General features: G+C 43.6%; 1 protein-coding gene across 3 annotated transcripts in view; it reads right to left on the bottom strand.

Annotated features, from left to right (window-relative positions):
* Positions 1 to 14,882, bottom strand: part of LOC142566004 (N-acetylneuraminate (7)9-O-acetyltransferase) — a 213,950-nt gene that overhangs the window by 30,025 nt on the left and 169,043 nt on the right. For 2 of the 3 annotated variants that reach the window (XM_075676685.1, XM_075676684.1), the window contains 2 exons: positions 6,876 to 6,953; positions 6,719 to 6,811 (listed from right to left, as the gene is read on the bottom strand). In XM_075676685.1, the coding sequence (XP_075532800.1) occupies positions 6,719 to 6,811; positions 6,876 to 6,953 (171 nt within the window). Of the gene's footprint in view, positions 1 to 6,199; positions 6,322 to 6,718; positions 6,812 to 6,875; positions 6,954 to 14,882 lie in introns of all 3 variants that reach the window. The other variant, XR_012824953.1, reaches the window with a different exon arrangement.

The raw sequence follows: 14,882 nt of genomic DNA, 5'->3' as shown, positions 1-14,882 counted from the left end.
GCAGAAAGCGCACTCAAAGAAAATTTCAAGTTGCCGATGGGTTCAACCCTTCCAAGACCAAAAAGTTCGCTGTAGGCAGATGTGAGGAAGCCGGTCTAGAAAAGTTGTCCAAGGTGATGAAGCGCTCCAAGAGATTGTGCCTTTCCGCCTTTTTTACTGTTGAAACTCACAAGATGGGCCACCCCTTTAGAGTCATTGTTTTAGAAGTTGGCACTTGGCAAAAGTGCCTAGGGTCCTACCTTCTGGAAGGTCTCAGGCAGCTTCTCATAAATTACCCGTTTTTAGTATGCAACTCGACAGAGGTAGACCAGTTCCTAAAGGAGTCAAGCATTAAAAGAGCTCAGGCATTCTCAGTAGACATCAAGGACCTATATTATTCCCTACCTCAAGATGACCTCTTCGCCGTTGTGTAGGAAGGCATAGAAACGATAGGTGAAGTCCGGTTCCAGAATGCGGTTGGCACCAGCGTTGCCAATTTCCTGGACCTGCTGCAGGTCTACCTAAGATCTACCGTCGTCCTGCATAAGGAAGAGTTCTATGTGCAAAAGAACGGGATATGCATAGGCTCTCATATTGCGCCCATAATGAGTGATCTCTTGTTGGCGCACTATGATAGTCTCCTCCAGGAGCAACTCAGCACAATTTCTGTTAAGAAGGTGTTTCGCTACGTTGATGATTTTCTGGTGATCCTTTCTACCCACCTTAATGAAGCCACAACCCTGGTTTACCAAGTGTTTGAAAAATTCAGGAGCATCTATCGAGGTTTGACGTTCACAAGAGAATTGCCAGAAAAAGGCCAACTCCGCTTTTTAGACCTTGCACTACACCTCCAGGAAGGGCACACATGTTGGATGTATGCCCCGCGTTCCAAAAAACACCTTCTCCCCTACACATCCAACCCTTCTAAAGTGGTGAAGCGCTCCATCGCCCTAGGGGCCCTTAGAAATGCGGTCGTTCGCTCTTGCCACCACTCGATGTCCAGCAGCCTCTCCAATCAAGTCCAGCGGCTTAAAACAAGTGGCTATCCTGAACAACTGCTGTCTTCCTTGGCGGAAGTTTAATTGCAAGAGGCTCGTTCCCCCAAGAAACAGCGCGAAGCGGGTGATGTCTTAACCAAGACTGTTGCGATACCGTATATACATGGTGTGTCCCATCGCATCAAGAAAGCCGCAGGCCGGGCTGGTATAAAGGTAGTGTTCACTGCGCCTAACAAGTTAGGAAGGATGTGCAAAAAAGTCAACGAAAGCTGGAGAACACCTGGACTGTGCAATAAGCAACATGTCGCCAAGCCTGCAGATTGCAGTACCAATGTAGTGTATTCCATTCCCACCTCTTGCGGCTGCACTTACATAGGGCAAACAGGACGCTGTATCAATGCATGTTTGCAAGAGCACACGCACTGTGTCAAGATTAAGACTGGCAGTAATCTGGCTGTTCATTGTGCAAAGTGTGGCTGTTCACCACACCTTGACGACACACGCGTGTTGAAAAGGTACAGCAATCAGATGGCCAGAGAAATCTTTGAGGCATTTTCAATGTGTCAGTTAGGAGCCACTTGTGTTAGTTCCCCTTCCATAGCACTTTGTGATAAAGAACTTAAGTTCCTTAGAAGTTAATCAGTTTGGCCTGTGTCCACCATGTTATGGTTACTTCTATATTTTTTCATGTTATTGACGCATGCGCAGCAGGAGTTGACTGACGATGACTCGCCTTCCCCTTCTTCTTTCACTTTTTTTATGCCCGTTGCAAATTGTATATATTTGCGCAGGCTCCAATAAAGATGTTGTTGGCAGTCAGCGCTCGTCCTGTGTCCTCCCTTGTCCGTGTTTTTTTGGCGCTTTTTTAAATATGAAGGGGTAAGTGGGTCAGATATTTGGGCTCGGATGGCTTGTTGCACGGTCGGAGTCAGTTTTGGGGCAGGCTCCTGACTGTGAGGGAGTAGCGACAGCTGGCGGGCCACTTCCTCGCATATGAAATCCTTGAGCTGAAGGACGAGAGCAGAAGGATCGGTATGGCCTGCGGCAGCTGCAATGGCCGAGACCGAGTCAGCCTGTGGGACGTTTTGGCGAGTGCTGTTACGTTGGCGGCGCAATTAGTCGAAACTCTGACACAGGTTGAAGAGTGCGGCGACGTTGGTTGGACCCTTGGCCAGCAGCATTTGAAACACGTCGTCTTCAATACCCTTTAGAATATGGTTAATCTTCTCGTACTCCGCCATCATTGGATTAACATGGCTGCAGAGATCCAAGACATCCTCAATATAGCTGGGGAAGCTCTCTCCCGGTTGCTGTGCTCGCTGGCGTAGACTCTGTTTGGCGCGTAGCTTGTGGACAGCGGGGCAGCCAAACACTTCGGCGAAATGTGTCTTGAATGTGGACCAACTCGAAATGTCAGATTCATGGTTCTTAAACCTGAGATTTGCGACATCAGCAAGGTAAAATATGACGTTATTCAGTTTAGACTGGTCGTCCCACTTATTGTGAGCGCTTACACGTTCATAGGAAGACAGCCAGTCTTCGACGTCATATTCTCCAGTCCCACAAAAGATGGCCAGGTCACGTTGACGGAGAACGCCGGTGCAAGTGACAGGGGTAGCTACAGTCGGTGCGTAGGTTGCATCAGTCATGGTTACGGTGGGCAATGTACGATTGCGAAGCTCCAGGGTGACTTGAGGGATCGCAGCAATCTCCACCAAATGTAATGATGTTTAATTGAAGGCAAGAAACAGCAGATAGACAGCAGCCTAGCAGCAGTGAACAACCTGAGCGCTCTCGCAAATCACAGCATGGGTCGTCGTCGTCGCTGAGCTGCTATCCGAAACAAGAGGCGCGTCTGCTTCATTACACACAGTATAAGATACGATAAAAACACATGAGCAAACAGCAGAACTTATTATTTCATGTCTCAACTCGCGTAACTCTATGGAAGCTGCTCTACACCTCCCGAGCGCCAAAACTGGGAGGGCAAGTGACAAGTGATGAGAGTAAGGCCGCAAGGCATTTGGGATGAGGAGATATGTCTATACGCTTAGTTTTTTGTAGTCCTGAAGAAACTAGTTCATTGGAACATTTTGCAGAATTTATTTCACTTTGCTACCAAAGCAGTTTTGGGCAGAAATATCACAAACATGGTGAACAGCCCAAAATACCTGCAATCCCAGAATTTGCACCAGTAGAGTCATCGAACTGAGCATATTATAATTCGTTGGCTTTTGTGTTTGTGCTATCGTTGGATTCTTGTGGTTCTGCCAAGCGTCCTTATATTTGAAAAGTAGCACTGCTAAGCTCAAGGACATAGGTTCGATCCCCGGCTGCGGCAGTCACACTTCGATGGGGGCGGAATGCCAGAACCTCAGGTGTTAAAATTTAATCCCGAGTCCGCCACTCCTGCATGCCTCTTAATCACACCGTAGTTTTGGAAAGTAAAACCCCGGAAATTATTATCTGAGAGGTTAGCTGAATCAAGCATAACACATACACCATAAAAGCGAAATTTTAAAATTCTCCCCTCCCTCCCCAGCTGGCCCCCTGTCTTGCTATGACAAAAAACGAAACTATCAAGTTTACAACTCTGTAACTCAGCAACGAAAACTGATAATACAATTCCATGAATTGCATATAATAGTAAGCGTAAAAAATTGATATGTTACACATGAATCTAAAAAAATTTAATAATATGGAAATACAACTTTTGCAGAACCCTAGTAAACAATGTAACAAATGGACGTAAGATATAAATTGACATATCGAATTTGTCCGCTTTGAATGATCTAATGGATGCGTTTACAGAATTGTGACATCTGTTTTTCATACCGAGCTATGAATCTGCAAACTTTGTGCTATTATTTTTTTTTCAAACTTTCAAATTTTTGAAAATTTTTTAAAACAAAATTCAGGACCTAAATTGAAATTCTGCTACCAACAGTCACTAGAATTTAACTTTCTATCTCGAATGCAACAAATTTAATTAAAATCGGTCCAGGGGTTATCTTAGAAAAATGTTTTTGTGTTTTACATGTATTTAAATAGGCCGCATCGGAGTTGGGCCCAAGCTAAAGCTTCCTCTTAGGGCATCAATGTTGCCAGATTCGAGACCCTCGTTATGTAATGAATGAGAAGAAAGGGGGTTAACCGAGGGGCTTAATTTTTATTGGTCATATCATAAGAAGCCAACAAACACTCACACCAAGGACAACATAGGGGAAGTTACTTGTGCTTAATAAATGAAATATAGAAATGATAAATTAATGGAAATGAAAGAGGATGAAAAAACAACTTGCCGCAGGTGGGGAATGATCCCACAACCTTCGCATTAGGCGTAAATGAGCTAAAATAGCTAAGGAGCTACTTTTAGCATAAATTATATGCAGTTCACTTTTTACAAGTTTACAGAGCAGTGATGCATTTACAGCTCGTCTTTCGTGAGCGCCCAAACCTTGATGCTTTGAGAAAATTACGCCTTCCCTAAATTATTGGAATCAATACTGGAGCCCATTTATTGTGCATTCATACATGTTCTGCATAGTTGCCTGCAAGAAAAGATGACTTGAGAGCTGTGTTTAATCTTTTAAGATAATACAGCTGCCAATAAATATGTTATATACCCAGAATATCTTTTAAAAGATCGCTTGAAAAACATTATCTATTTTTAGCTACTTGCTGGATTTTTTAGCTACTTCTAGGTAGTTTCACATTAGCATCTGGCTACTTTTGCTCGCCGACATTCAGCAACACTGCTCTCAAATCATGCGACAGAGCGGCCTCTGATGCAACAACTCAGCAGGTCATAGCCTCGCGGCGCGTGCTGCCAGATTTCGGAGGTCATAAATGAAGAGTATTGTGTTGTCCCAGTTATTCGTATGGAGGCATTCTACACCGCGTATTTCCAAGTATGTGCTGCGTCAGCGGCCGATTTAGTTTTTGTGGCCAATTCTACCTGGCTCATCTAGAAATAACATTGATAAACATGAGTAGCAGTATAGTACTAAACAGAAGACCCTCTAAAGCAACTCTAGAATCCATCACTTGTGCTGAAAACACTGTCCATATAAACACGACATCCAAGTTCACGGCGGCTCTTTCATTTGGTGCTGTGCTCAAGTTTCATGTTTGTGCCATAGAATCAAGGTGTTTCATTGAGGCTGAAACGGTCCCTGCTACCGATTACTTTATTTTGATCAGTCTCAATGATTTCAGCGACGAAACCGCGGAAACTATTGTGCTGTGCATGCAAACGTTGGGCCTACCTAGCAAGACGTATCAGTCTTGTGCAAACACAAAGATACTTTCAAGCACGCCGGAGGTTAAAAAATGGAAGTTTTTGTATGTAGTAAGCCTCCAAAAGGTGCAATCATTTGTTTCTAGTGTTGCTCCATTGCTACAGGTACGATACTTGACTATTTTCAACCTTCAAATGCAACTCCGCACTGCGACTCACGTTGCAGTATATCACATAACATTTCATAATACAGAGGCACTAACATTTTCGTGCTTTCAGAAGTTAAATACATATATTCTGCATGATATAATGAGGTTAAAATTGTTAAGTTACCTGGTGAGTGTGTCTTGGAATACAAACAAATGAGAGCTCCATTTGTGATTCCATCTTAACGAAAAAGTGTGTGAAAAAGATGTAGACTAGAAAGAAAGAGAGTAAGAGAGCTTGTCGTTTCTCATCTTAGTCTTTTTCGCGCACTTTTTCGTTAAGATGGAACCACACCAACTCGCCCAGCTCTCAGTTTCGATGAACATTTGTGAGTCAGGGTGCACCTTTCTCCTTATAGTTAGCTGATCTGTGTGATAAGCTAGTCTGTGTCTGATGACCGGCACTTGTTTGTGCTAGCAGTATTCAGTGTTCAAGGTAGGGTCCGGGCTTGGGAACACAGCAAACACCTGTCGCCCATAGGAATTCTCAAACCCCGATGAAGTGTGAGAATAACAACCAATCGGACTAAGTTGCCTTTCTCCCAACAGGTTTCCGGAATTTAGTGAGGGTTTTCTTTTAGCAATGTCATGTGCATAGGTGCAAATGCATGATTTGAAAATCAATCTAACAACCAGTTCTAATAGACACTGGTTGTGTGCACAGTGTCGGAAAGTAAAGTAGCAGCACTGTGGCCAGGCCTATGCTCCAAATCTGGAACAAAAGCTGCTTGCAGTTGTTTCTAAATTTCTTACGAGCAAATAAACTGACAACTCACCTTGCTGAAACAGCAATTTCTGTTTATACCACTAAACTAAAGCATGCCACCAAACAATATGTCGCCTTGCAGCATAACATATGTCATGATCAACTTCAGACCTTCGTTCCTGCTACCGGTGCCTGCGGACAAAAGTACATTGGAGAGAATATTCCTGCTGCTTAAGGCATCAATAACACTAATGCTGGAGCAAAAATCTAAATAACAAAACCAAATGAAGAAGAAGCATACACCACAAATTTATTAAAGCACCTGCCTACACAAAGTACACTCCACAATTTGAAACATTTAACATATATAGAAAGAAAGTTTTTCGGTACCTTGTGTGCCTGATGATCAACTAGGCTCATATTTTGGGGAACTTGTGCCCATACCGAGACTTGTAACATTCATTTCAACGCATAAAATGAAATCTTCTTGAATCATATGAAAAAAAAAAAACTTAGAAACATGCCCGTAAAAGTAGCTAAGGAATCAATCATTGCTCTGCATACTATTGCAAAAACATGGCCAGCCTACCTCAAGAGAGATCTTTCCAAACCAGGCAAAGAAGGTGCTGTAACGAGTGCGCAGCAGACCACTGATGTTGCGCAGGATGATGTAGCTCAAGATCTGCAACAAGCGACAGCACGAGGTGGACACAAACATATGGGCACAGACCGTATGAGCCACTTACCGGAACAAAGGAGACGTAGGCATGCACCTCATTGCAGTCAGGCTTGGACCGACACACGAATGCAAATGTGGTGTAGAACTGCAGGGATTGACAAAAATAGTGTCACGCTACATCACCATATAAACATTTGCATGTGCAGTGATACCATGCATCATGAGCTGGCCCACTTTTGTTTCAGAGGCTTGCAATGGTTGCACAGAGACTTCTGGTGGAGAGTGATGTTTTGCATGGTAGCTGATACCACAGTGCATGCCTCAACAGCAGACCTTGCTACAAAAATGAATGATCAGCAACCCAGCACAAAAGCCTTTGGCTTTTCTGACACCTGCCACTGCACACACCACACATGACGCGACCAAAACCCAAGTGCTAGAGGCACAGCAAGGTTTGTCCAATACACCTGTTGTTGCTGACCACGTTGCCTCACTGGATTGGACATGTAAAGCTAGAGCTCCAGCCAAAACAATTTGTGGCCAAATTAATCGGCTCACAGTCTATGGCTATAAACTACAGCGACAATCCAAAGGACTGGCAGTCCAAATAACAACTGGAAATTGGCTGTGTGATCCCTACATAGTGGACACTCTTTAAACGGAACCTCAAGTTACTAGGGAAATTGGTTCCATTTATCAGGAGTTCCATTTACTGAGAGACAAAGCTGAATACAATTGCATGAATACAAAACCAACCAACCAACCATGAGGATGGTGCCCCGTTTAAGAGGCAGTTCCATTTAAGCGATTTCCATTTATTGAGATTCCACTGTATATATAAATTGGGAGACATTTCTAATTCAACTTAGTAGAGGCGAAACTTTTTAACTAGTAGCGGCAGTAAACTACTTGACCACATCATTTCATCTACAGTCATGGAATACTTTGGGAATATTAACTACTTTTTCGTTAACCAACACGGTTTCCTACGTGGTCAATCTTGTGACACAATTATTCAATTTACTGAAAATCCTATTGCTGTATATGATTCGTCCAAAATTATTGCTGTTTTTTGTAAATTTTGCAGGAGCTTTCAACAAGGTTCCATAAATACACCTAATAAAAGTGCTTATTAGCCTTAATTTAAGCACCCGTGTAATCAAATGGATAAAAAAAAATTCTCTAACCACTATCAATCCATTCCAGTAAATTAACATGGTCCCCATTACCGCACGTCAAATCAGGAGTGCCATGAGCCTCCCGATTTGTGCCTGAGCCAATTTTGTTTCAAATTTAAATTAATGATATAGGTAATTTCATGACAGTAAGATTATTTGCGGATGGTTGCTTGATACATCGACATATTACTAACACTCAGGATGCTAATAACTTACAGCAAGGTCGCAGGATCAAATTCCGGCCATGGCGGCCGCATTTCGATGAGGGCAAAATGCAAAAACACTAATGTACTTAGATTTAGGTGCACGTAAGGAACCCCAGGTGGTCCGAATTTCCAGAGTCTTTAACTATGGCGTGCCTTATAATCAGATTGTGGTTTTGGCAAGTAAAACCCCATAATTTTTTTTAATAACTTACAATGCAATTTACATAAATTAAATGGTGTTATGACTGGCAAATAGAAGCTAGTGTAGACAAAACAAAAGTGGTTCCATTTGCTACAAAAGAAAGCCCATTACTGCATATTCAATACCAAGCCAGTGGAATTTGTATCCAGCATTTACTATTTAGGTGCTCATTTCGCATCTCATTTATCATGGAACCTAGTAAACAGTAATGTCATAACTACTACTACATTCATTAAAGGGACTGACAACTGGTTAGAATGTGTTGTAGGACATTGATAGAAATTAAATGACCATGATTTGTAATAATACAATCCAGCATGCTGTTTGTGATTTCAGTAAGAATTATATTAAACTTGTAAAGAAAGTCTCAAAAACCAGTAAGTGGCACCAACTGGCGGTGAAGCTTTGGTACTGAAGATGTAGTACAGAGGAATCTCGATAAACAGAAAGCGCTTAAATGTAACTGCCTCTTAAATGGAACACCATCCTCATGGTTGGCTGGTTTCGTATTCATGCAATTGCATTCAGCTTTATCTCTCAGTAAATGGAACTCCTGATAAATGGAACCAATCTCCCTGGTCCCTTGAGGTTCCATTTAAAGAGAGTCCACTGTATACGAGATTACTGTATGTAAACTGGCTGCTATTAAGAGCCACATACTTTTTGCTTAAATATAAGTTCAAATATTATTAAGCTTTTAAACATTATTCTATGCGTACTGTGAAGTAAAAGAAGTCCATGCTAACGAGAGGAGCTCGCGTGCCTCAATGCAGGGTGGCGCACATGATGGCTGCTGTACAAGAGCGACATTCTGGGCATGCATACGAGCTAAAATCCTTTGCTCCAGCTCGCTTAGGTCTTCAAGAGACGACATACTTCAGAAATCAGAAGTGCGCACGTGGCTATGGCAACACGCTGAACTGCGCATCACATGTACAAGCGTTGTTTTCCTTTAGAGAACTTAACTCAGCTTGGCTAAAAACCTGCTTTACTTGCAGAAGGGCACGCATTTGGGCTGGTTGGTTCATGATTTCGAGCAGAAAACAGCACAACAGGACCAAGAGAAGGACACATACCACAGAACTGTGGTCGGTGCATTTGGGCTGGTTGGTTCATGATTTCGAGCAGAAAACAGCACAACAGGACCAAGAGAAGGACACATACCACAGAACTGTGGTCGGTGCCCATGAAAGCATGTAGCTATTATTGTAGAAATTTTTTAACACTTCGAGAAACATGAATCACAGGAACATCCGCTTGATAAACAAGCTTCCTCCAACGAGCATGCGCCAGCTGGCTTGGTCATCGCAGCATCATCATTCAAGGTCCGACGTTCCGTGTGCATCAAGCATATATCTTATCAGCTCAGTGACATCATCAGATACTGACGAATTCAAGTATAAATACTGGAGGCAGTTAGAAGATTCTTTCAGTGGGCTTGGTGACACTGCTGGAAGACTGATGCTGATCCGAATTCTTTTTTTCCAGGTTGGTGACAAATATTTAATTTCTTCTATTAGAGATGATTCAGTCACATTCACAATGTTGCCAAACTCACAGTGTTTGCTCAGTTTATTGTGCAATTGTGTGCATGTGACAAGGTTGATGCTACTAACCTCGGGAGATATAGAGCTAAACCCTGGTTCTTCTTCTGACTCCCAAGACACACTTAAACAGTGAATTTGTCATGAAAATTTTGAAAGAGCAAACAAAGACAAACTTTTGACACACTGACTTCAAGCTTGAAACAGGTGCAATCAACAGTCGAAGGTATTCAAACTAAGATTACCACTATTGAATAAGAACTCTGCTGAATCGAGATAAGCGAGCAAAGGTTGGAGAAGTGCGATGAAGCTTGCAGGAACACTAACAAACTAGTTCTTGAGTTAAGTGCAAAGGTCGAAGACCTCGAAAATAGAAGTCATCATAACAACATTGTAGTTTATGGCGTAAAAGAAAAACAGGGGGAGGACTCAGAAGAAGCGGAGCGGAAAGTAGACTAAGAAATCTTTAAAAACAGCCTTGGTGTTCAAATCAATTCCATAAAGCGCATTCACAGAATTGTCCGCAAAGACGCAGTGTCCTCCTCATCCTATCATTTTGAGGCTTTATAACTACATCGACAAAACTAAGGTTTTGTTATCCTGCTTCAAATTAAAGAGTACGGAAATAGCCATATCGGAGGATGTTTCTAAACAAATTCGGGACATGCGTGCGGATTAGGCTGTACTGCCGCTGAAGAAAAAGATGGTGGTTCTGAAGTTTCTCTCATTTTTTGTAAGCTGAAAGTTTGTGGCAAGCTGTATGTATGGAACACACTTAGAAATTGCAGAGTAGAGTTGTCCCAATCCACTGCATCTGTGGAACCCGAACGGTTCTCTTATCAGTCCACTTGTGCACTTATGTGCAAGTGCGTTAAGAAATTACAAGTATCTAGCAAGACGCTTCAGCTTTGTTCGCTCAATGCACTCAGTGTTCTTAATAAGGTACAGTTCCTTGAAGATATAATTTTGACTTATCAACCACATATCTTAGTGATCACAGAAACCTGGCTACATTCCGATGTGCAAAATTCTGAAATGGTAGTACCATCTTCCTACATGCTAATTCTCAGAAACAGAGCATCACAAGGGCGGCAGAGTTGAAATTGCAATAAAAAACTGTATCAAATTTACCCGCTTAGATGGCATCAATAATCACGAAAGCATATGTTGCAACTTGCAATTTTTTCCTAAGGATATAACTTTGGGCGGTGTCTATCATCCTCCAAATGCTCCCCCTGAATATTTAGAAGCACTATATGATTAGTACTTGCTGCAAAATACAAATTCGCGCTCAAACATCCTTATCACTGGTGATTTCAACTTACCCAGCATTAACTGGTTCAGCCTTTCTCATGATAGCAAGGATTCTAAAAATGCTGAGCCACTACTACTAACTGCATTTATCTCTTCCTTAAACCAACTGGTTTCCAAAGCTACCAGTATTTTCAGTTCTTCTTCTGTTCTTGACCTTGCATTTGTAAGCAGCTCGCTCCGAGACTGCTCAGCTAATGTCAAAGATGGAATATCTGATTTCAAGTTACTCATTTTAGCGTGTCCTATTTCTGGCTCACAATCACCAGTTAAACCTTCGGACACTTTTATCAGGGACGTATACGCATGCAGATCACAATGCAGTCCTCTGCTATATGGAATGCTTGTTCCCATATTTCAATGAGATAAAAGACTGTTATGAGTTATGGTCACGTTTTAAAGACATTATATTTTACTGTGAACGCAGTTATGCTCCTCTAAAAAAGAAATATATCAACAGGGACTACCCATGGATGAATTGTGATCTGATTTATCTGAAACGCAAAATTAAATGCTGTCATAAACGTGATAACAGGAAACAGATTCCAAGTCTAGCACACACTTTTCAGGAAAAAATTGCACCCCACAAGAAACCAATCCTTTTCTTGCATATTACTGAAGTACTATAGCGCCAAACAGACGACACAAGAAGAAGAGACACGGACGAGCGCTCGTCCGTGTCTCTTCTTCTTGTGTCGTCTGTTTGGCGCTATAGTACTTCAGTAATATGCAACAACTAGCCCAACAAAAAGTTCTGCTGGAATACCTTTTCCTGCACTTTGTTCTCTTTCATGCTGGAACAACCAAAAAAATTCTGCCGCTATTTGTCCAAAGATAATGGTATCGCAGAAATAAAAGCATCGGGCGTAAGCACTGATGATCCCTCTATTATTTCTTATAAATTAAACACATTTTTTTCAGTCTCTTTTTACACTGACAGCGTCGCACGCACACATGCCATCTTATGCGCGCGCTGCTTAAACCAATGCCTGAAGTAAATTTAAGCAAAGATGGCATTCTTAACCTTGTGCATAAACTTTATATAAAGAAATCACCCAGTCCAGACAAAATACCAAACGTTTTTCTTAACAGATATGCAACCTGGGTGGTAGAGTATTTGTATAAAATATCTCCATTAGAATTAAAGAACTCCAGACCAGTTTCCCTAACAGCCACAATCTATAAATGCTGGAAAATATTATATTTAAGGCAACTGTGATACATCTAGAATATAACCAACTGCTTTATGGCAATCAACATGGCTTTAGGTCAGGTCTGTCCCCTGCAACTCAGCTAGCCAAGATAACTGGTGATTCCAGAAATTCACTAAATATGAAGAGTGACACTGACTTTTCTAAAGCGTTTGACATTGTTCTGCATGATGATTTATTAACTAAAGTGCCTACTATTGGTTTTGAACACAACATTGCCTGCTGGATAGCACATATGCTACTTAGCTTCAAGGAAATCCAACAAACAGAGACACCAAAGACACCAAGTTTTACATCCACCGCCAAGGTTTGTGAGTGGTGGCGCTGGCTAACACTCCCAAAGGTTAGTTCTAGTAGTAAGACATTGTAGCGGTGGCAGCATCGGCGTCGCACGAGAGATGACGTAGACGCTCGCGTCTACACGAGGCTCGAGCGGCTGGCACGCTCCCGGCACGGGCTAGCGTTCCGAAATAGATTATTAAAAGAATGCTACGCTAAGAGATCGAGTGTCAGTTCTGCCTCTCCTGCGAGAGCACGAGACTTTACCAGTCTACGTGGTCGCTCGTCGCCCCAGTTTGGTGACCCCGGACGTGATACTGCCATACGCTCCTGTGGTAGAGACGACCATGGACCAGACCAATGCTACGAGAGCTCAAGGCCAGAACCCTTCTGAGGAATGCGGTGAGCCCTCCTGTTCCACCATCGCTGTCCGCCTCCCACAGTACTGGGACCAGCATCCTTCGGCGTGGTTTCTTCAGGCCGAAGAGCAATTTCAAGTCGCTGGTATCTGCTCTCAAGCCTCGAAGTTCCATTACGCCGTCGCAGCACTCTCGCCCGCCGCCATTGACGAGGTAATAGATTTATTGAACTCCCCATTGTCTGCCGCCGCCTATGACGATCTCAAGGCAGCACTGCTACAGCGCACAGCAGCTTCACAACGTTCTTGCATCCAGCAGCTTCTGTCCGCTGAAGAACTCGGCGACTGACACCCTAGTCGACTTCTTCGCCGAATGAGCCAGCTGCTCGGAAACAACGCGAGATCCATCGACAACACGCTGTTGCGTGAATTGTTTTTGCAACGACTCCCGGCTAACGTGCAGATGGTCCTGGCGACAGCCTCTACCATGAACCTTACTGGAATTGCCGCTTTGGCCGACAAAGTCGTGGAAGTAGCCACCCCAACCATCGCAGCCACGTCATCGTCTCCGGGTGACAATACAACCGCTCTGCAAACTCTACCCTGCTCTTCCGCAGTGCAATTTCCGCTCGACTCCTTGTGTGAGCGCCTGGAACGACTCATCTGTGGAGCGGAACATCGCCGCACATCTCGTCGCCCACACAGCCGTAGTTCCAGCAGATCAAGACGCATGGGCACCCGCAATGAAACCAATTATAACGCCTAGCGTTTGCTACTACCACCGCCGTTTTGGAAACGACGCTCGTCACTGTTGGCGTCCCTGCGCTTGGCAGGGAAACAGGCCGGCCGACCTCTAAAGGCGACGAGTGGTCCGGCCCAACACACAAGTCGCCTTTTCTATGTGACGGACAGAGTTACGGGACGATTCTTAGTTGACACAGGTGCTGACGTCAGCATTCTCCCCGCCCAGCACTCCGACCAAAAAATGACACCTGTCTCGTTTTTGCAAGCCGTCAACGGCACCAGGATTCCAGTTTTCTCGTCACGCTCCGTCATGCTAAACCTTGGCCTTCGACGAGCGTTCCGCTGGATTTTCCTGGTTGCAGACGTCCGTCGTGCAGTCATTGGAGCAGACTTTTTGCATAACTACGAACTCCTTGTGGACATCTCCGCCATCATTTGCCCTTGTACATTCATGGAGAGTGTCACTGCGCACTTTTCACAATAGAAATGACTTGTGTTAATAGACTTATATGCTCGTGCAACTTTAGTTTGTATTACTTAGTTCTATGTATTTGCGCTGACGTATGTAACCCTTCATCACATGCAGTTTCTTGTTGTTGTTTGCGTGTTCACTTAAGTACTATGCAAATTATGTACTAATGTATTCCCACCCTTATTTAATACCCCTATCAAGGGGTCTTTAAGGTAATAAAATGAAATGAAATGAAATCCAACAACGTCGTCTCGTCGACTCCATGACCCAGCTATCCGTTCCCGGTGTCCTCAGGCACATCGCCCATAGGGCCTATTTCTGCCATGTTGGACGAACCTTTCGCCGCGCTCCTACGCGAGTTTCCCACTTTGATGCACCTGCCGGACTGGACGCAACCGGTGCAACATGACGCGTACCATCACATCGTCACCTCCAGCCCACCGGTCTATTTCCGACCTCGGCGTTTGTCCCCGGGAAAACTCAAGATCGCTCGCGCGGAGTTCAAACACATGCTGCAACTTGGCATCATCCGCCCTTCCTCCAGTAACTGGGCATCACCACTTCACATG

Source organism: Dermacentor variabilis, unplaced genomic scaffold (genome assembly GCF_050947875.1).
Source record: "Dermacentor variabilis isolate Ectoservices unplaced genomic scaffold, ASM5094787v1 scaffold_12, whole genome shotgun sequence".
NCBI classification, from domain to species: domain Eukaryota; kingdom Metazoa; phylum Arthropoda; class Arachnida; order Ixodida; family Ixodidae; genus Dermacentor; species Dermacentor variabilis.
The sequence above is the reverse complement of the archived record's forward strand: the minus strand, read 5'-3'. Positions and strand labels throughout refer to the sequence as shown.